The sequence below is a fragment of the Helicoverpa armigera genome, chromosome 8 (assembly GCF_030705265.1).
Source record: "Helicoverpa armigera isolate CAAS_96S chromosome 8, ASM3070526v1, whole genome shotgun sequence".
NCBI lineage: Eukaryota > Metazoa > Arthropoda > Insecta > Lepidoptera > Noctuidae > Helicoverpa > Helicoverpa armigera.
The window spans coordinates 8,670,195-8,691,444 of record NC_087127.1 but is presented as its reverse complement, the minus strand read 5'-3'; the positions used below and the strand labels follow the sequence as shown (position 1 = coordinate 8,691,444).

General features: G+C 39.0%; 4 protein-coding genes across 5 annotated transcripts; 2 read left to right on the top strand and 2 right to left on the bottom strand.

Moving 5' to 3' along the window:
• LOC110374749 (gustatory receptor 68a) lies at window positions 1-2,178 on the bottom strand. The gene is made up of 4 exons (XM_064035919.1): window positions 855-2,178; window positions 706-774; window positions 492-581; window positions 1-228 (listed from the first exon to the last, which is right to left on the bottom strand). Exons 1-4 carry the CDS (start codon window positions 1,833-1,835, stop codon window positions 172-174), a joined length of 1,197 nt encoding a protein of 398 aa, XP_063891989.1. The 5' UTR covers window positions 1,836-2,178; the 3' UTR covers window positions 1-171.
• Window positions 2,179-2,500: 322 nt separating this feature from the next.
• LOC110374751 (malate dehydrogenase, mitochondrial) lies at window positions 2,501-10,852 on the top strand. The gene is made up of 8 exons (XM_021332604.3): window positions 2,501-2,845; window positions 3,166-3,329; window positions 3,869-3,976; window positions 4,425-4,688; window positions 5,093-5,308; window positions 5,722-5,847; window positions 6,281-6,427; window positions 10,198-10,852. Exons 1-8 carry the CDS (start codon window positions 2,671-2,673, stop codon window positions 10,402-10,404), a joined length of 1,407 nt encoding a protein of 468 aa, XP_021188279.3. The 5' UTR covers window positions 2,501-2,670; the 3' UTR covers window positions 10,405-10,852.
• Window positions 10,853-10,897: 45 nt separating this feature from the next.
• On the bottom strand, window positions 10,898-15,776 carry LOC110374696 (uncharacterized). Of its 2 annotated transcripts, none has more exons than XM_049837955.2 (11): window positions 15,459-15,776; window positions 15,168-15,233; window positions 14,986-15,101; window positions 14,369-14,554; window positions 13,083-13,184; window positions 12,679-12,780; window positions 12,178-12,255; window positions 11,710-11,826; window positions 11,447-11,515; window positions 11,102-11,203; window positions 10,898-11,027 (listed from the first exon to the last, which is right to left on the bottom strand). In XM_049837955.2, the coding sequence occupies exons 1-11, from the start codon at window positions 15,625-15,627 to the stop codon at window positions 10,935-10,937; spliced, it is 1,200 nt and encodes a 399-aa protein (XP_049693912.2). In that variant the 5' UTR covers window positions 15,628-15,776; the 3' UTR covers window positions 10,898-10,934. The 2 variants fall into 2 exon arrangements, with proteins under 2 accessions (XP_049693912.2, XP_049693913.2); XM_049837956.2 differs by having other exon boundaries at window positions 15,168-15,230.
• Window positions 15,777-16,502: 726 nt separating this feature from the next.
• LOC110374758 (uncharacterized) lies at window positions 16,503-19,213 on the top strand. Its single transcript, XM_021332613.3, has 5 exons — window positions 16,503-16,783; window positions 16,860-16,990; window positions 17,070-17,127; window positions 17,204-18,871; window positions 18,984-19,213. The coding sequence occupies exons 1-5, from the start codon at window positions 16,654-16,656 to the stop codon at window positions 19,085-19,087; spliced, it is 2,091 nt and encodes a 696-aa protein (XP_021188288.2). The 5' UTR covers window positions 16,503-16,653; the 3' UTR covers window positions 19,088-19,213.
• The last annotated feature ends 2,037 nt before the right edge of the window (window positions 19,214-21,250 follow it).

Genomic DNA, 21,250 nt, shown 5'->3' with positions numbered 1-21,250 from the left:
ATTTTATATAACTTTTTGTGGAAATACAATTCAAAATTACAGTAATCATAGTCATCTTATTTACAGTAAAACAGTAGTCTCGAGGTTAAAAAACAATCAACTTCAAAGTCTTTGCGCTTTTCCGAGGAACTGTAGGTAGGTTTAAAAAAAATCGGTTTCTTGATAAATTGGTCACTTTCTATCAAACTGCACCAATATAGTCAAATACATAGCTGACGACGCAATTATCTGAAATAAAGAATAAAGAAAATATTATGTTTCTTGCCGAAGGAACTTCTTAGTCCTGATTTAGTAGTCTTCGTCATAAATTAAACTGGTAGTTGCTCAAATAACCTTAATTATGAAGAATGAGATAAGGCTAGAAAAGCAATGATTCATTTAATTTTCCTTTTTATTACCTAAAGATAGATGCTTATTTAGACAGTTTACCTTTATGTGTGTATGATTTATTTTTGGTACTTTTAAAGCTACCTAATATTTAATAAAGTTACCTTAGATAATAAAGCCGCATCCAGTGTTACTAATCCAAATGCTGTGATTTCGTCATTTTGATGCAAAATTAGCGATGAAAAGTGTTGTACCTGGAAATTCCCACAAACTAGATATCTTTATCGCACAATTAGATTTCGAAGAAGTATTAGATAGTACTATTGGGTATTTTTCTTATCGCTAATATAGTAGTATTTTTATTAGAATTGTTTTTACCTCTAACAGCAAACGTATGTCGTGTTTTTCCGTAGGAATATTATGCAATGCTTGTCCTATTTTCAGCACCTGCAATGATAATGCACTTTATTATTACTTTTTTGTGCTATTTATTTAAATTTTATTGGATCGAAGATCATTCAATTTACCTCTTGCTTTAATAAACTCCCAGTTCTTCCCATAACCTGAACTTTAAGTATCTGATAAATTATCCAAATGGAGCAGTTTATAATAGGGTGTAAAGTGAAGTCTCGCTCGACGACGACACCATGGTAAATTATATGAGACTCACTCACTATAGTGTGGAAACATTGTAATGTTGTGATCAACAAAGGCGCCTGAAACGCCACGTTTATATCCTTTTTTATTTCGAAAGCTTTTTGGTACAAAGATTCCAAGTTTTGCAATGTAATCACTTTAGATTCCGTCTTTAAAAAATAATCCATTATAATTATTTTATCTTTTGCTAAGTTGGTAATGTGTACACGTATGTTCTTTAGTAGCACCAGTAGCATCAATATGAGCATATGATAAAATGCCAGAATGGTAAATTGTATCATTTGCGGCAATGTGAATGTGATGAATACCAAAATCATCTTCCAGAATGAGTCGTCTCGGGTAAAGTTCACAAGTATCTGTAGTAAAAATACTGCAATAAGAAAAGATATTGTAAAATTCATTTGATTACGAAACTGCTTCAGTGCTTTCTCCACATTTGTTGGATCTGTGTTATTTGCTATTTTGTTAATTATTTTCACGAACATAAGGCGGTTCTTGAATGCACAGATGTAAGCAGATAGACAAAAGATAATAAAAATAACAAGTTCTACAATATAGTTCATTTGTGTTAGCAGTTCTCTGGTCATGACTGTATCGCCGATGCAGTCGTACACATATTGCACGTGCAGCACTAAGAACGACAGCAGAAGCAATATGTGGGATACAGCACACAGGGAATTTATGTAAATCGAATTCTTGATGATTGTTACACCTCGTTTGTTATTAAATCTAATACTGTATGGAAATAGGCCGAATAATGATAGCACGATGTAGAGGGGTTTAAATATTTGGTCAATATTCGGTATCTCAGTCGGTTTTTTATAAAAATATTTCTTTACTTTAGAAAACATTGCTAAAAATGGTATCTAAAACCAGGTTGCGCTTTAAACTGCCCCGTGTACGAATGAATCAGCACATTGCCAACGAGTTACTGTAAAACACAATTAGAACGAAGTGAGGCGATAGTATCATTGCACATTATTTATTCAGAGAAGTTCATGTATGAATGCACAACATAGTATTAAATGTCTATTAACGATACAAAGCTTTTCGCTGATTGTGTGTTCCCAAATCTGTTATGTAACGCGAGCAGTGTCATTGTTAGGTACACAAGTAATAAGGTGTTGTGGCTTATAATTATTAAATACACGTGGACTTAGTATGTCATTATTTTCAATATAGTGTGTGGTACCTACTACAGATAACTACAAAGTCCACGAATAAGGTACAAAGTATTGAATTAGAACCGATGATTAGAACTTATACGACAAGGTTTTTTTAACTTATGTACAATGTTGATTGTAGGTAACTTATAAAGTTACATGCGACTAATTTGTAATACGTCCCGTACCTATAAGCATAATAATCAACAAACAATTTTATTCTTTGTATAAATAATTAGTAATAATAATTTTCCTTTAGGTATGTTAATCGGGGGAGGCCTACGTCCAGCAGTGGACGACAATTGCCTGATATGATGACGAAGATCTTAGCCTAAGCAAAGTCTGTTTCATAACCAAGGAATGATTTCAAAAGATTCTTTTTGAAGCTCACCAAAGACGATAAACTGTCAACATCACATACAGAAAGAAAAAGAAAAGTCCAGTACTTCAAAAAATTTACAAAATTTGACATGTAAAATTGTAATTAAAATTTAAAGTGTTTATTAAAATAATCAAAAAAATAATGCAAATTTGGAAATCGTTTTTGGACGGGTGCCGTGGAGGGAGGCGGCTGTTTTGGGCCAGAGGCTATAATGCTCTTTGCTGCGATAGACTCGAAGGTCGAAATGTCAAGAGGGGATACAGTACTTGTCCCACTGGGATGAAGGTCACCATCTGTGGAGCCGCGGGATGTACCGGTAAGTAGAAAATTGCAGAAGTTGGAAGCATTGTACCGACGGTGAAAATGTCTTGAATATACTTCTGTACATGAGAAGTCAATGACAAAGGGTTCATCAATAGATTCATGAGCATTTTGGCAAAGTTTTTTTTTTTATTATTTTTTTAGTGCTGTATATAAACATAAATCCACGTTATAAACCTAAGGAATCACGTTTTATAAGCAATGTGGATGATGTAGTGCATAATAATAATCGAGATAATTCATCGATATTATCTGCTGTTTTAGTACGCAGAATTGTGAAAGTTCTAAAATAAATATATTTGAATTTATTTGCAGGTCAACCCTTAGCATTGCTGCTGAAACAATGTCCGTTGTTGGATGAGATAGCTTTGTACGACATGTGCGCCACCTGCGGTTACGGCATGGAACTAAGCCACGTGGACACCAAGTGCAAAGTCTCCTCCTTCTCCGGGAAACATATGTTATGCGATGCACTACAAGTAAACTTAATTTAACAAACTATAGCATTTTCCGAAGTATCTTTTTCGTAGGGGGTTCGTAGCTACGCGCGTAGCTGGCGTAGCAGCGTAGGCTAGGTGACTCGCATTGACTAGGCGTAGTTTTATTATGAACTAAAATATTGCCCGTACCCTAATAAAGAATGGATATGTTACTCGGGAATAATGTAGCATCCCGACAGAAAAATATATTTTTTTAAATCGGTTTCCCAAAAAAAAACAATGTTTCCTTTATTTACTATTTCTTTATTTATTAGTGGAGTCAAACTGGACTGTTAATCCTGGAATTTGAGATAACTTGTATAGAGTAAAAGTAAAAACTGTGATATCTAACTCTATTAAATAGGATAAATAAGTTATTGAAAACCTTTGTGAGTCTAGTCTTCGTTTCAAATCCCAAATCTATTATGAACAATATCGTATCGCTAGTAACAGTCCATAAGTCACCTTTAACTTCAAACTATTTTCTCCAACGTGTGCTAATATAACAGGGCTAATATAAACCACATGGCTACTTCCAGGGCGCGAGGGTAGTGGTGCTCGTGGCTCGCAACACAGTGGACACGTTCGAGCACAGCGCGCCGGTCGTCACTGAAATAGCGCTGCAGATTTGTAACACCTGTCCAGCGGTAAGTTCTTTTTGTATATATTTTCTTTAAGATAATTATAAGCTTCCCTGTTTTTCTTTTTTGTAAATTGAACTGTTTTGAAAAGGTAAATACATAACAAACACTACTAAAACAGTTTTAAGAAATCTTCGTTTGTCTTTTTGATTCTTCTTATCTTTATTTATAAAATCTTATGATATCGAGTGTCGTAGTCGGGAAATAAGTAGGTACCCACATATTTCTTAGTACCTGTTTACCTAATAATAAAGCTTCTCCACCGATTTTTTTCATGAAACTCTATGCATAAAATTCGTTTAGAAAGCGAACGTGTCAACTCTTTTCAATAATAGGCTTCACGATTATATAGATAATATGAACCTATGTGAACCATGAGTATATAACGTGAATATGAAACCCACTTTCGATTTTATAATTTACATTTCTTTTTACATAATCCCTTTTTCACCAGGCATTCACAATAATAGCAACAGAACCAGTAGAGAGCATGGTACCTCTAGTAGGTGAGATCCAACGCCTCCGAGGTTCATACAACCCCCGCGCGATCCTCGGCTGCGTAGAACTGAACTGCGTGAGAGCTAACACGGTGCTCGCAGACTTTCTGAAAGTGCCCCCCGAGGCGGTCCGGGTCCCTGTCATAGGGGGTGCTACCCCGAGCACTATGGTACCCGTGCTGTCGGCCGCAGTACATCCCTGTGTTATGACTCAGGATCAGGTACGCTGAACAATTTTAGGATTTAATTGCCTATGTATGTGATGTACAGAACTAAGATTTGGTGAAAACTTGGTACTACGAAGTTTGTTTCACATCAAAATTGAGGGAAGGTTAAAATTTCTGAGAAGTGCAGTGATTGAGTTAACTTTTATGAAATTGTAATACAGAGCTGTGTTGCTGAGAACTTTGTTCTTCACTGGTTATTCTTTCCAGCCCTAACACTAGGAAATGTTGTCAGAGGGGTGTTTTTAGGGGTGCTGTCTATTTAAAAACGCGATTTTGTTGTGAAAAAGTGCTATTCTAATTTTCAATTCAAAGAAAAATCTCTCAGTAGATTTGTAGGTACTACCTATCTAACACCTACCTAAACTCGACTAACTCTCATTTCCCTTCTATATTTCCAGATCGAATGCGTAACATCCTGCATCATGAGCGGTAACGAGGCAGTATGCGCGGCGAAGGGCTGCGCGACCGCCACCGCCTGCCTTGCCGGCGCGTACGCAATCGCACGGAACACCATCAACGTGGTCAAAGCGCTGCAAGGAAAGAAGATCACTCAGTGCGCCTATGTAGATAGTTTGGGGACTTGTGCCCCGGATTGCCAGTTCTTTGCTAGTGAGGTGAGTTTGTTTTAGACATAACTTTAGGGTGCAACTACACGGTAGAATTAGCATGTTGAGACACATAAGCAGGTTATATGCATGTTAAAAACCTGCAGGTCTAATGACTCGCGCAAAATGACAATGGCAATTGTCACTTGCGCATGTTAACTTGCTCCAGCTACTTGCACCGTGTTCCTTAGTTCATAATAGGATAGTAGATTTTGTATCTAATTCGTCTTCGACATCTTAGTATGGATCTCGCCAAACTCAATGGAATGCAAGTAGCCTCTACCGTTCGCTTATGCCTAAAAATGAGTTTTGCACAACGATATTACTACCTGAAAAAAGTGTGTTATTTAATCACACTGTGATAGTATGTCAGTCATATTTCAAAGTCCAGTCTCAGTTCAATCTTTTTCTTACATTTTCAGGTGATTCTTGGCCCTTCAGGCGTGGAAAGGAACTTAGGCATACCGGAGCTGTCCAAGTTTGAGAACTGTCTTCTGAGTAACTGTCTGCCTTACATAAGGAACGAGATAGCTCGTGCTATCTGGCTGGTAAGAAACCATAATTATTGAAACCTTGACGTACGAGATATAACCACATATTAGAATAACATAACTATCAGTATCGCTTAGATTTTCCGTAGTTTTCCGTGATTAAAAAAACTACATAAATAAAAAAGAAAAAGATGTGCATATGCATGACTTCCGACAGCACACATCCCATATTTGTATAATACGCGTGATGACAGGGTTAAAAATTAATGTCTAATTAGTCCGCATTTTATACTGGCTAAAAACATATGACACTTTTATGTTAGTGAGAGAAAAAAAAATACGTGTCCATTATTTTAGGGTTATCTAAAAGACGGACTAATTACTTTTTTTCAGTCATCATGCCTATTGTAGCTCGCCACGCCATGTCCTTTTGGCTTTACTAAATGTGACCACCCCGGCCTAAAACCTGATGTGCATGATTTCGTTCCAGGTGTACACGATGTGCCAGCAATGCTGCTGCACGTCGTGCTGCGCGCACCCGAGCAGGTGCTACACGCAGCCCGTGGTGCCGTGCGTGCCGCCCACGACGTGGACCTGCGACTGTCCTGATGCCTGCAGGGACGAGTATCTCGCTTCGGTATGTTTTGAAGCGTTATCTAGTTCCCTAACTTTCGATTTTTGGCGTTGAAAACTAGTACATAATAGCTCAACGGTATGTCTATTATTGGATCCTCCTCGATCGTTCCCTCAATGCTGAGGATCGTGACTCCTTTTTATTTCGTCAACCAGTTGTCTCCATCGGTTACGTTCCGTTGCTTGGTGTAGTGCAGTGCTGACAGATATCTCCAGTTCCTCCGATATCTGGTCTGACCACCGTTTGGGACTTCTACCTCTAGGTCTTTTGCCTTCAATTTTTCCTGTTACCATCAGGCGTTCCAAGTTGTTAGTGTCTCTGCGAGCAACGTGGCCGAAATACCGTACTATTCGCTGCAAGCAGGTAGTGGATAAGCGTTTTGTCTTTTCTAGCTTTAGTTGTTGTAGAATGGATACATTTGTGCGGAAGGCTGTCCATGGTATCTGCAGCATACGGCGCCAACACCACATCTCAAAAGCGTCGATTCTCAGCCTGTCGGCAGCTTTAAAAGTCCACGTTTCCGCACCATATAATGCGATGGAAAAGACAAGAGTGCGGACCAGATGTATTTTGGTCCGATATCTGATGTTTCGGTCCTTCCAGACTTTGCTCAACTGGGTCATCGCTGTCTTTGCCATGCCAATTCGCCTACGTATTTCAGGTTCGCTACTTCCTTATTTGTTATTAACGAGCCAAGGTATTGGAACTGGTTTACGGTCTCGTAGTCTTGTAGGATATCAGTGCGTTGAATAGTGTCAAATCGATCAACGATCATGAGCTTGGTCTTAGATTTGTTAATTGCAAGTCCCATTTCCAGACTGGCTGTTTCTAAACGACGCAGCAGCTCCGCCATTTCGTTTTCGGATGATGCGAAAAGGGTGGTATCGTCTGCATATCTCAGATTAGATATCTTGACTCCACCTATCTTTATGCCACCCTCCCAGTCTTCTAGCGTTTGACGCATAATGTGTTCTCCGTAAATATTAAAGAGTATAGGAGAGCTTATGCATCCCTGACGAACGCCCTTCTGGAATGTGAAACGGCTTGATGTTGTGTCTCCTACTGTTACAGTGCCATAACTCGACTCATAAAGGTTGCGAATCAGCATTACGAGGTGGGAGGGTACCCCCGCTTCGGTAAGTACTTTCCATAGTTTCTCCCACTTGACGCAGTCAAAAGCTTTTTGGTAGTCCACAAAACACATGAAAGTTGGGGTGTTATATTCGTAGCATTTTTCTATTATGAGCCTTAAGTTTAATATTTGTTCTCTCGTTCCCCTTTCTTTTACAAAACCCGCTTGTTCTTGGGGTATTTGCCAATCCAGGAAAGCTCTTAGTCTGGCATTGAGAATGTCAAGGAGAACTTTGCTGGCATGGGATATTAGTGCAATAGTTCTGTAATTACTACAGTTCCGCATCGATCCTTTTTTATGGAGAGGAAGAATTGCGGAGTGTACCCAGTCAGATGGCCAAAGTCCTGTATGCCATATTCTATTGCATATATTATGCAGGCATGTTATTCCATTTGAGCCCAGTCCTTTCAAGACTTCCGCTGTGATTCGATCCGGCCCTGGTGCTTTATTTCTTTTAAGTTTCCGGATCGCATCTTCAACTTCTGAGCGGAGAATGCTGGGCTCTTCATCTCCTATGATTTTATTTGATGAAGTGGATTTGGATGATTGGTCTTGGTCGAGTTCCTCGCAGTATTCTTTCCATCTTTCAGCTACTTTGGCAACTTCATGTATCGGATTCCCATTTTTGTCATCTATCACCCACGAGGAAGGTTTGACTTTGTGTGTTATTTGTTTGACCTTTCTGAAAAGATCAGCAGTTTGATACTTGTCCGCATGATGTTCGATTTCGGTACAGATGTTCTCCAAATACTGGTTCTTATCCCTTCTGCACTGTCTTTGAATTAACCTGGACATTTGAGAGTACTTCACTTCGAAATTTTCGGGTCTTTCGCCACTTTTGAGTTCTTTACGTAGCTTTATGTTAGACCAAACCTCCTCTAACATCCAGTCTTTTTTATCCATAGGTTTTTTGGCTATAAAATCTAGTGCATTAACAATTTTCTCGTTAAACTGCTGCCATTGCTCTTCTGGATTCATATGTGCAATTTTAGGGGTGAGTTCTGCTAGATATGATTCCGTATTGTTCTGGAAACCATCGTATTCCGGTTCTGAGAGCCTAGCTAAAGGTTTTGCTTTCTTACGACGAAACTTTAGACGCACTCGTAGATCTGACACTAGCAGTTGATGATCAGAGCCACAATCCGCTCCTGGATATGTTCTAGTGTTCGTTATGGACGACTTCCATCTGTTTGCAATCGTAATAAAATCAATTTGATTACGGTATTTTCCACCGGGTGAAGTCCATGTATATAATCTTCGCTTGTGGTGTTTGAAGCACGTGTTGGTTATAGTTAAATTATTGCTTACACAGAAATCTATGAACATTTCACCCCTCTCATTTCTGGTGCCAAGTCCATGTTTTCCAAGTATGTGGCGGATGTGGTCATCTTGTTCAGTGCTCCCTACCTTCGCATTCCAGTCTCCTTGAATTATTAGGATCTCGCGCTTGGATATGTTCTCTACTGTTGTTTGTAGAGTTCCATAAAAATTGTCAATGTCTTCCTTTGTTGACTGTGCTGTAGGTGAGTAGATTTGGATGATGTTTAGGGGAAGTGGGGTACAGTTGATGCGCATGGTCATAATTCTGTCATTTATTGGGTTGTAGCCAGTGACGAATTTACGTAGTCTACGAGATACCAGTATGCCTACGCCATTTTTGCTATCAGTTTCGTGACCGGAGAAAAACGAAGTTGTGAGGTGTCCTTGTTGCTTCATATGAGTTTCGCATAATCCAAGCAACATAAGATTGTGTTCATTCATCTCCTTCTCTACAATCGCGAGTTTTCCCGGTTTCAGCAATCCTCTTACGTTCCATGTTCCCATTCTTTGCTTGATGCGCATGGATGGTTTCTTGTTGTCCTCAGCATCAACTGCCTCGGTAGCCTGATGACACACTATCGAAGAGTCTTCGGTCGCATATTTCACACTCGTCGACCCGGGAATCGGCGAGCGCCGAGGGTCAGTCGGATCGTCCGACGTACTAACTTTTCTGTCGTTGACCTTCATGGAGTTCTCTTGGGAGCATAATCGTAGTGGGTTCCCATTACCTTCTACGTCGGTTTGTTTTGAGGGTATTTAGTCCCCAGGGCCACCGTAGCCATGTTGTTGAGTAGGATACTTCACCGCCGCCTACTACTCGGCGTTGGCGTATTTTACAGCGGTCTTATTCCCTGGTGGTATTGGGTGTACGCCGTTCACCAGCCAACCCTCCTCCTTTCGCAACCGGGCTTGGGACCGTCTATGGCGGAGTTACGGCGTCTATTATTGGATACCTACCCACGAAAATTTTACAGTACTTTGCCTTAACGATATGTAATTTCAACTGTATACGGCTTAGGGTCGTGTTGATAGGTGATAAATAAATATGCAATCACTATTTGAGAGGCTAAGGTAGTTATAGTTTCAACAATAAGGGAAGGTACTGTGCCGTAAGTGGAGTTTCTCTTTATAGTACATATGTATGTGTATAACTAGGTGGAGTCCTATGGAAACCCTCCGCTAACTCTGCTTTCATGTAACCTCGCCTATCGTTGCCGTAGTGAAAAAAAGGGCAAAGGAGAAAGGAGCTTAATCTTACTTGAACACGAACAAATCTTTGATTAGTCCTCCATATTAAACAATCTAACTTCCACCTCCACAGATTTGTCGCGATATGACCTGCAAGTGTGGCGGCACAGACCTATGCTGGAAGCCTCGGGAGGCCGACTACGATGCGGCCAGAGCTGCCAACATAACTCACCAGTTGCCAGTTAGGGCCCCCGCATGTGGCCAGTGCAAGATGCCTCGCAGCGTCCGAATGGCCCAGGAGACCAGACAAAAGGCACGAGACCCCTGCAAGTCCAAATGATAGGGGGTCTTTTCTATACCAATTTTTAGGCGACAACTTTTCTGTGTTATGTCACGTTGTACAGCAAAAAGACCTCCTGTTTAGAAGATTCAAAACAATCTTTAACGTTATTTCCTTGCAGAATTATCAGTTGTAATATAAAAGAAATGGGTGGTTATTAAATGATCAGATGGCAGAAAAGAGCTGACCGAATGCCTGTTTCTCAACAGTTCAGAACTGGTAAATTTTAGTGAAGTTTGCAAATATGATGTTTAGGTAGTTGGAGTGAGTTGTTGAACTGCAATATTATAAGGAACGTTGTTGGTGAGCTTGCAATAAAATTGTCTTGTATTTACGGTCTTACGGTGCTGAAAATAAAGTTCTTAGTAAAATCAGTGTTTGTTGAGGTTTATGCAATTTCTTATTTTTTATAATGACGATTTATATTATAAATAAAAAATATGCAAAATAGAAAGAAAAGTTATTTTATTCGAAACCAATTAAAAAAAATACAAAAAAAAAACATTTAAAAACATAAATTTATTCGAAAACTACATGTGTAAAACATGTTTTATTTTCCCGCGAAAATTGTTTATCTTCCCCTTCACGTTTTCTAAGAAGTTTGCGTAATTTTCCTCCTCAATCTAAAAAAAACAATGACCCATATGAGTATCAGAATAGAGTCTAATTTAATATTAAGCATATTGATATAAATTACTTTTAATTCGACTTTTTTCTCTTGCCTCGGCAAGTGCAGGCCGAGTGGCACGATTTTCGCTTTATTATCGGTTGACGATTTTGTACTGCCTTCTAAGCATTTCTGAAAATATGTAAAAAATGCAAAACTACTATTTTTTGTATCAGTATTATAAAGGTGAGACTTACAATTGGCCGTTCACACGAAGTCTTACACATCGTGCAAATAGCAGGTACTATGCTAAGACTATGAAACATACATACTTTATAGTACAAGAAAACAAAAAAATACAAATCATAGACTAGTAGGTAAGTTTGATTCGTTTTTTTAGTAAAATGGCAATTCATAATATCACATCATACATACCCTTGAAATAGTTAAGGAAATCCCCGATTTTAGCGGATTTATAATTTCAGTGTCAGTTTTCACAGATTTCTGAAAAACGGAATGCATTTAAATCATTAATTCCACCATTAAACCACAATTTTTAAAAAATTGTTTTCCCCGGTGTCCATAGTTCAATGAATCGCCATAATGTTTTTTTACATAAACAACAGTCACACACTCTAGTGGAATTTCCCCCTATCATAAGAGATCTCGAATGATCTAAGTATTGAATGTAACTTTACCTTGGGTAAACATATCATTATACCAGAGGGTTCTCCGAACGGTAAAGTTTTTCTGTAGCAAGGCCCCACGGAGGCTTTCCTTTCTAACATCCAAGATGTGCTTCGAGCATTCAAATTCTATAACATTTTAACAACTTATTATACTGTATCTATGACTTAATTGAATTAAACATATGAGAGCACAAGAGGTTGTATGGACAAATATTTGAACAAAGCTTAACTTAAGCGTACATTGTTTTATTCCAAAAATATAACCAAAAAATAATATAGATAAAAATAATTGAATATAGATAAAGATAAAAATAAATGGAAGGCGACCGAGAGGGAGACCAAGAAAACGCTGGAGAGAAGACTTGGACAACTTCCTCTCGGACTGGCCACAAACAGCGATGGACAGAGAAAAATGGAAGGCTATGGGGGAGGCCTTTGACCAGGAGTGGGACAGCATAGGCTAATTAAAAAAAAAACCTGTAGATGCACTTTGTCTATATATGTGTCAGCGTTCCACGAGATTTCCTTTTTCTTTAACTCTCGTGAACTGGTTATCTGAAACATAACACAAATAAATGACAATAATCTTTTTAAAAACAATTTCAGCTTTGTCTTTAGATTCTCTATACTAATATTATGAAGCTGGAATTTAGTCGAACGCCATATACCTTAGTTAGTTCATGTTAGTCATATAAGTTTCCTCAGCATTGAACTAAGTAGTCGAACATAACATAGAGGGCTCTTTTCCACATTAGCTGTTATGTCTGTTCAATCAGACAGCTAGCTGTTCCCTACACCTAGTTTATATTTGATACCATGCGTATTTCTGTGTATAATACTAGTTCATAGCAGTCATGTCGCTGTACAAAATAGCAAAACAGACCATCAACATTGATACCTACATTCTAAATGGTATTCAAAAGCTAACCCTGCTTGACGTACTTTCTTTTGATCTTTTAGCTATAGATAATAACTTACAGTCTCATGTAAGGCACCAGAACCCGCCTTTCGCTGTAATGGGACAGTTTCCGCATTATCTCCAAATACCGAAGCTTCCTTCCTATTTTCTGTTTCGTTATCCTAAAACAGGCCTTACAATGTGACTGGCACACACACGTAACACTGTTATAGTTCGTGAATCGCAAGGAAAGAATTTTAGATTTTTATGGCAGAAAAATATGTGTGCCTCATAGTTTCTCGGGGCAAGGACAGGATAGCTTTCTACTGAATTATCCAGGATGAGCCTGAGCAGATAAATCGCTCAGTACCCCTGGAAAACACTTTTCTGCACTTTGTTTTTTTTTAAGGGTTAGAAACTAAATTTTTGTATGTCTATGCCATTTTATTAGTCCAGCTAAAAGAAGAGTGAGAAGACTACTCACAATTTTGATAATTATTTCATTTGCTAATTTCCTTTGCAGAGGTACAGTCTCTTCAGTGTCTTGATATTCGGGTACATATCTCTGAATACGCTTTTCATTATCCTAAAACATCTTAGCTTTCAGAAACTCTACATATTCAGACTGACTAGGATGGAAGTTGAGTAAAACGTGCATTGGTCTTTGTAATTGAAACTTTAATTTGCATTATTCGCACAGAGGAAGTTTTATACATACTATGCATGGTTTATTTATCTTAAGTAGGTCTTAGAAATAAATGTGGATACTAAGCCTTTTGGGTTAAATCAACAAGAGGATTATTATCATAATAACAGCAACAGCATATCGAACAAAAAGAATAGAAAAAAAATCTTTTTTAACATCACACTATTAGAGACACAGACCTCTGGACACATTGAAATGTGTGAGGCAATAAGTGTTCTGGCCTTCGTCATAAGTAAAGAAAGCATTTTATTAGTAATTTTATATACACAGCTAAGTACACACGAAATGTTTTAACTTTTTCCTTCTGTCCAGCTGGCCATCCCCGACCGCCGTCACCTGCTGAAACCTCAGTAGCTCGTCCAGAACACTACGATCTATATGAACTGTTCTCACATCTCCTTACTAGGTAGACTTAACATTTATAGCTTAACCGCTAAACGACTATCTAAGATTTAGGCGCGACGGTCGAAAATGGCCAGCCGATGTGACACCGAGGTTCGCGAACACGCAGGTCGTGTGTGCTCGAATGCGAGTGTAGAGGCAGGATTAAATGCCGTAGTCGTAGTTGAAGCCAGTGCGGGACGAGGTACTGTTTTCCTCGGAGGGGGGCTCGTAGCGCACTCCGCAACAGAAGAGCTGGCGCACGGCGCGGGACACGCGCGACGCGCGCGAGTCGCTGCGCGGCAGCCCGCCCGCCACCTCCTCGTCCGACTACAACCACAACAACACGTTACCGCGCGCAGCACGCACACGCATACCGAGCTCTCAGCGACATCACGCCATTATGTACCGTACTAATGTATCAACACACAAAACCTTTACACGTTATAGAGCTTTGTATGCGTTATCAAGTGTAAAGTTCTGAATACACCGCATATAGTTGGTTAAAATGTTGCGTACGAATAGTTAAAATTTAGAGAGGTTCAAGCACAGCGGCTATGTGGCGTGCGGGCTGCCGCGCGTCGACAATGCGATAGCTTATAACTAGACTACAAGATACATCAACAAAATGTAATTATAAATAAAATGACACTGTAACATAGAGGAAATAGTAATATTCGTACCCATTCGGAAGCTTTTTGGGTCGGATCGGCTGTCCGCAACTCGGCAATTTCTTCTGTTATGCTGTCCTCGTCGTCCTTGACTGCCGCCGTCTTTTTCTCTGATTCTGCGACAAGGGACGCGTCCGTGCTCTCTTGTGTTGGTGATGGCGGTATTGGCTGTGACGGCACTGTGACTATTTCAGCTCTCTGTAATACGTTTACGACACTTAATACAAGAGGAATGATTCAATTGTTTGTTTATGCAATACAAACGAGCATTGAATAAGCTCCATAACTACAAAAAAATATTTTACTGGTGGGCTATCCCCTAGAGACATAGGTTAATTTATTTGGACACGGGAAAACATTTCCCTGGGACGCAGCTGACTGAAATAAGTACTATGATAAGCGGCACTAAACACTACTCGTGTCAAAATCGCGAGAAACAGCTAGAAGTCAATAAAAACCCGCTTAACCATGATTCACTACGGTGACAGTATCGCGTGAAATCATTTAATGGCCATCGTTAACGATGCATTCAAATTATCATACATAGAAACGAACCCGCTATCACACGACAGTAGCGTGATACAAAGGTATTTGTGACAAAACATAGCAGAGTGATGCATTGACCCCACCTGCACTTCCACATCCAAAGGCGTCATTGATATTGCTTCAGGTGACGAACCTCGCCTCTTCGTGGTCAACGATAATTTCTTGGCGACTATATGCTTTTGTTTCTCGGTAGTCATCACTAAAAAATAAGTTCTAGTTATCACTTGATCGTCAGCTAAATTCACGTCTAATAAATTCCACTCACCGCTGTCGTCCTTTAGCTCTTTGATGTCAGTATTGTCAGCTGAATCTTTCAACTCTTCAGCAACTGCTGTGGACGTAATTACAGATGTTATCTGAGGCTTAATGATTAACTTGTAAACACATCAAAAATCTGTCAAAATTTACAATTCAGGTCTGATAATAATCGTCACAATAATCTAATTAGTATAAACTGAATCCAGCCATAGGTAAGAAATCTACTGTTCATGAATGAAGAAATAAATTATCTCATTTGGAAAGCACAGTGGTGAGATAAAGAAGAAAGAATGCATACATGGTACGGCGGGTGCACGCGAGCGTTTGTGATGCAGTTCTGTTTGGCCCTCTTCCTGCAAGTCAGTGGGGCGGTAGGGCTTGTGCCTACTCGCAGTCGATTGTTCGACCATCACCACCGGAGACCCGCCGCCGGCGCCTTGCGCATTTTTATTTTCTTGATCCGTCATCCTTTACGATAACGATAGTTCAAGCATCCATACGATATTTGTACCCTAAAACTTTACTAATTTGTCACCAGAAAATTGGCTAACAATTTTTGAAAAGCACAAATGGGTAAAACGTCACGCTTAGTAAATTTTGACAGCTAACTTTCTTGTTTTTTAGAGCTTTCCATTTTTGAAATGTGACATAATGAAGAAAAGTGTTTAAAGCAAAACTTTTCTCTTGTAACGATTCGTAAGGACTACGCTCAAATAATATCTATGAGCTGATGATTTAAAAATATATTGTCGATCTCTATATTACTGACCTAGTCAAAAAATATACGAGTACAGGTTCGTCATTGTACAACGGGAGGTTAACAGGTACCATAGGGAGCGTTTCACGTAAACCATCGGTAATAATCGTGGCTAGACCGATTGTCGGCAATGATGACTATTCTCTTTCATGAGGACATTATTTCTTCACGAGTGTAGTTTCTTAAAACCCTCAAAGCGATTTCGACAGAAGCCAGGAATCGAAGCCAAGAGCGCACAGCAGTCGCTCTATGCAACTACTAGACCAACGAGGCCGACTATCGGTAATGTTACCAGTTACCACAGTTAACAAAATACTATTTATCAGAGAAATAACGCCATAAACAACATTCATATTTGTATTATTATAATGACATTGTAATGGTATGAGGTTGTATAGATTTTTACATATTTACTAGAATCAATGATTAATGGAATGTTACGTATGATAAATGGTTCGTTTAAAATAATTGGCGGTTGCAATCAAGCTACAGAAATTAAAGTTGTATTTGACACAGTTAAACATTTTCCAATAAACCTGCATACGAACTTTAAAGTTAAATTACCATAAATACTGCGCGAGATGAAAGAAGAAAACTTTTCTAGTCAAAGCATCTGTCAGAATAATGTAAAATTTTCTTTTTATTGTAAAATTAAATTATTGTTTTATCCACATATCATTATAGTTCAGGCGGGTTGATTTTAGAACTATGCATGGGAAGAGGAAAATAAAATGTGATGGAAAATAAACAGTCTCCATCAAAGAAGAAGTTATTGTCCATCCAAGAAGAGAAATTGATACGTGAGGTTGATTACGATTCACTGGCAGGAGGCTCAGCCCGCCTGCATAAGAAACAGCTTCTTCTAGGTAACGCTTAGCTTGTAGAAAAGGTATATTCATTCTCGCGCCACTTCTAATAAACGTTACGTACGTCGATTCCCAGACTTAGAGATTCTTCAGAAGAGATCAACTTACCGTCCGTCTTCACAGAGAGTTCTCGTATCCATAAAACCGAGGGCGCCACCCATTAAAGCAATATACATTGCAGAGAAGAGCCGTTTTCATTCTAAAAAGGTATTTGTCCTTAAATATCTTTGAAATTATTTTTCCATAATTGCTTGAATCTATAATTCAGGGTTCGCATATTTTTCAGGGTTCGGATAAGTCGTGTTCACGTCTAGGTATTGGAGATCATTCATCTTTCACTACCCGTAAGTACAGTATCGTTATTTTCGTGTTTTCGTGGTTTTATTTACTAATACATTGCTGGCTCTGTATTGGTTGCAGATTACAGTGAAGATGATTCAAATGTTTTAAACTCGATCGGTTGTGGTACGGAGCAGCCTTATAGGAAAAGTGATACAGAATCAGACAAAGCCTCTTCGGTTACTATTCAGGTAGAAAGCTCAGCCGTAATTTCAAAATGTTCACACACTAATAGCACGCTCCAGAAGGTAAATGTGTACAATGCGAAACAAAGATCGGCAGAAAAATGCTATGTCTATACACAACCACAGCTAAATATGAACCTTCCCAAAGTCGATGCCAAAACAGATAAAAAGACGTTAACTCCTAATAAAGTTGATATTGCCACATTAATCATCACGAATACATCTTCTGAAGAGTCTGCACCACCTTCTGTAACTACAATTAGTACTTTGACTAAAAGAATAGATCATTTGGAGCGTAAAATTTTGAGGCAAGAAATGGTTTTCCGTTCTATAGATCCTAATTTACCTCTGTCTTCATCAGATGAAGAGCCCAAAGGTAACATAATGAGGACTACATCGGGTACTGGGAGGCCGGGGTGTAGCTACATACAGCAGTATAGCCACGTTCCGGAAACCTCGGCGTTCCAGCGCTACGCACAGCAAGCGGCGCCGCTTTCTCCGAGCAAAGCGACTACTTTAGAAAAAGAGCATAATTCTGAGCAATATGGTCGTGACTTCACCGCATACGACGGCATCACCGCACGTGGTCGGCGACAATGTGCGTCCGTGCCGTGCAAACGAGATGATATACCTAAAATGGCAGCTGAAAGAGTCCATAAGATCCGGCACAAACTCAATCCAGTGCGTGATTATCGGCTGATGGATACAGTACATTATCTAGCGCAAGGTGAATTCGCGCCTCGCGACGACGGTATAAAGTTAACACCCTCACGGGAAGCTGTACTTAGTGATATCATTTGGGAAGACGTCTGTCGCACGCACTGGCCTAACGCTAGGCTTGGACGGCGAGTGGCTCACTCCGAGAGATGTAGTACAAGATGTGAGCTGCAGAGATTAATAGACAGCCTGCTGAGAGAGCGCGTTGCTCACGTTGAGCGGCGGAGACGGCGTCATTACAGAATAGTTAAATTGAACCATCGACATGAAAGCTGCAGACCTGTGGGTAAGACCGGGGATATCATCGTGGCTAGTCATAAAAATAGGCAAGGCGAGGAGGTTGCAATTAGCGATCACAACGCTGCGAGCGCGATGATGGGCGAAAGACGTTGGGATGGATCCGGTCTGCGCAGAACACCAAGAAGTCATGATCGGTTGGGGACGGATCCACGACAAACGCGTCATTCCTTGGAGCGCAGACATGGTTATGAAGACTGCTCCCCAGGGCCGAGTTATGCCGTGAACAGGTCTCCAGCGAGTAGAGAACCGACTTGTTGCTACCAGGCGTCGAGCCCGATGAAGACGGAAAGGCGCTGTGGAATGACGAAGAAGCGTCAGAATGGAAGTCGTGAGTTAACAAGCGGCAGCAGTTCTACATGCAAGCCAAGGAATCCTCGGCTGGTTGTCAAAAAAGTAGCATCTCACCGCAAGTACACCAGAGATGAACCGAATCTCGAACATTACATTTTACTGCCAACATTGGTTGTACGAACGCCATCTAATATGAAGCGACAGAAGAAGTTCAATGAATTGTACCATCGTATTCTAAACGTTCAGCTAAACAACGGTTGGTATTATACAAATTTATTTTAGTTTACAAAACTTCAAAAACAACTTAGCCTTTTATTTATGGACTCACAATTTTATGTTTTGGTAATAAAGGTGAATGTATTTTTCAGTTCAAAACAGTGGTGCACAAGATCCAACGCACCCGAGCACATCCCAGGGCCCGAACAAGAAGGACGTTGGACTGAACATCAATATCACGCTGTCCAATACCTAGGAGATAATAGAACAAGTCACAAGAAGAAGCACCTCGATCACTGGCAGATTACCAAATAGTTAAAATTTTATATAAAGTCTTCATATGTAATTTCAATATTTTTAAATATAGAATATATCATGGTGATCTGTTTTTTTGCCTTACAAAATTTATTACGTTTCACCTGTGTCCCGGGGGATCTTCTACCCGGATAAAATATCTATGCCTGTGTTACTCGGGAATAGTGTAGTTTTCAACAGTGAAAGAATTTTTCAAATCGGTTCAGTAGTTCCGGAGCCTTACTACTTACTACTCAAACAAATAAAAAAAATGTATCCTCTTTATGTAATTAGCGTAGATATGGATAAATAAAATAAGCAGTACACGTAACATCTCCAGGGGTACCTTCCATACGAATTATCGAGTTTTTATACTTTAGCTGTTTCTTGTAGAAAACTGCACTAAATATGAATGTAGACACTTGCAAGGTCAAGCCAGGGAATCGACACACCAGCAGTATAAATAATTGAAACTTTTCATTTATTTGTTATGATTGTAAAGACCGACCTTCAGTCATTACTATAACTTTTGTAACCTATGAAGCACTTAAGTTAGTTATATGCCATGCACATCGATATATGTATGTACGTGCATGTAAGCACATGTTTTAAACGATGTCACCATAATACATAGGTATACATTTATCTAGCAAAATATTCCTGATATTTGTCTCAAATGTTTTTTACATAATTTTAAATATTTTTATGTTATTTTTTTATTATAGTTTATTTTTATTATTCTAATTAAAGTATGCTTCGCAGAGAATAATTAGAACTGAAACGAAATTCATCATAACGCGAAAGAACGCCATGACACCTAAAAGGTATATTACCTGTGTCAATGAACTTTCATCATCAGAACTCTATCTATCTATAATAAATTTCAAGTTATGTGAATATACATACAATTGTAAATTGTACAATTAAATACATTGTAAATACTAGATACAAGAACCAAATAAAATTAATTAACTTTCAAGTCCACTATATCGATAGATAGATAACATTTTCTCGAACGAGACAGCCAAGAACATCGAAGCAATTTCTTAAAAAACCGTGACACGAAAGGGCATAATTAGACGAAGAAAGGGTGGCGTGGTGTGATCATTAATACCGATGTCAGGTGCTTTTGTGTTCTCGCATTATATATTTATTTTTTTCGCTGAATCACATACGGTCGCTGTCTAAAGTTTCTACCAGCATGAAAATGTTTCGATGTTGAGAGAAAATTTTGTCTTGAAATGCGTTTTGAACCATTGAATGACAATAAATGATACATGCTGATGGCTTATTTGAAAATATCCGCATTAATCAATGTATTGAACCGAACATTTTCCTTAATTTTTTCTAAGAAGGCAGCTTTCAAAAGTACCTCTCATGGTGCAGCAAATTTCGGCATCAATTACCAAAAAGTACTGGTAAAGCAGCTGAATCCCTGAAATTCCTCTACTTAATACATATAGTGGTATTAACAATACTCGTTCGCAAATATTGAATATTGACGATAAACGCAGAACTTTGACATAAGATCGGTAGCAACTTTTGTGGTGGGGTGTACGTATTGTTGCATCGCTAGATAGCACGTCTGATGTGAAGCTACCAGTCTGTCCAGTTGATAATACACCTGCCAACACTCCTGTACTATATCGTAGCTCTATAGGTTCCTACTATAGTCATACATACGAATCTTAGCACGTGCATAATAGTGGAACCGTGACGTCATAACCTTGGACACGAGTGTTTTGAAGGTTTTTTCAAAAGTGGTGTAGGTACTTACTTGAACATTTCGAGAACTTGGATTTTTAGAAACAATTTCGAATGTCAGTGGCAGTGTTGCGTGTGTCTGTGTGCATTAAAAATACTTCTCAGGAAAAGTTGTTAAGCATCATTTTCTTTAACGAAAAGTAGGTTTCTAAACTATAAGTTCTATATTTTCTGTAACAAACAGTTCTGAAAGTAATTTTCGTAGCTAGGGCTAGCAGAACGATGTTAGTCGGACATCGGTAAATATTTTATGTGAAACGTTTTCGATCGCACACAGCCGCGTCTCATCGATTGACCGTTACACCGATTATATTTATAAGTAGTAGTATGACATTTCGATATGAATAGCTTCTTGATATAC

What these genes read in the sequence shown, in the direction of transcription:
- LOC110374696 (XM_049837955.2), bottom strand. Translation starts at nt 15,627, where the DNA reads ATGACGGATCAAGAAAATAAAAATGCGCAAGGCGCCGGCGGCGGGTCT. An exon ending in TAGACAAAGTGCATCTACAG is followed by an intron (nt 11,827 to 12,177) that starts GTTTTTTTTTTA and finishes AAAATGTTATAG; the next exon opens with AATTTGAATGCTCGAAGCAC. An exon ending in TAATGATATGTTTACCCAAG is followed by an intron (nt 11,516 to 11,709) that starts GTAAAGTTACAT and finishes TCCGTTTTTCAG; the next exon opens with AAATCTGTGAAAACTGACAC.
- LOC110374758 (XM_021332613.3), top strand. Translation starts at nt 16,654, where the DNA reads ATGGAAAATAAACAGTCTCCATCAAAGAAGAAGTTATTGTCCATCCAA. An exon ending in TAAGAAACAGCTTCTTCTAG is followed by an intron (nt 16,784 to 16,859) that starts GTAACGCTTAGC and finishes GTCGATTCCCAG; the next exon opens with ACTTAGAGATTCTTCAGAAG. An exon ending in AAACGTTCAGCTAAACAACG is followed by an intron (nt 18,872 to 18,983) that starts GTTGGTATTATA and finishes TGTATTTTTCAG; the next exon opens with TTCAAAACAGTGGTGCACAA.
- LOC110374749 (XM_064035919.1), bottom strand. Translation starts at nt 1,835, where the DNA reads ATGTTTTCTAAAGTAAAGAAATATTTTTATAAAAAACCGACTGAGATA. An exon ending in ACATACGTTTGCTGTTAGAG is followed by an intron (nt 582 to 705) that starts GTAAAAACAATT and finishes GGGAATTTCCAG; the next exon opens with GTACAACACTTTTCATCGCT. An exon ending in ATGCGGCTTTATTATCTAAG is followed by an intron (nt 229 to 491) that starts GTAACTTTATTA and finishes TCTTTATTTCAG; the next exon opens with ATAATTGCGTCGTCAGCTAT.
- LOC110374751 (XM_021332604.3), top strand. Translation starts at nt 2,671, where the DNA reads ATGCAAATTTGGAAATCGTTTTTGGACGGGTGCCGTGGAGGGAGGCGG. An exon ending in TTTGTAACACCTGTCCAGCG is followed by an intron (nt 3,977 to 4,424) that starts GTAAGTTCTTTT and finishes CTTTTTCACCAG; the next exon opens with GCATTCACAATAATAGCAAC. An exon ending in GTGTTATGACTCAGGATCAG is followed by an intron (nt 4,689 to 5,092) that starts GTACGCTGAACA and finishes CTATATTTCCAG; the next exon opens with ATCGAATGCGTAACATCCTG.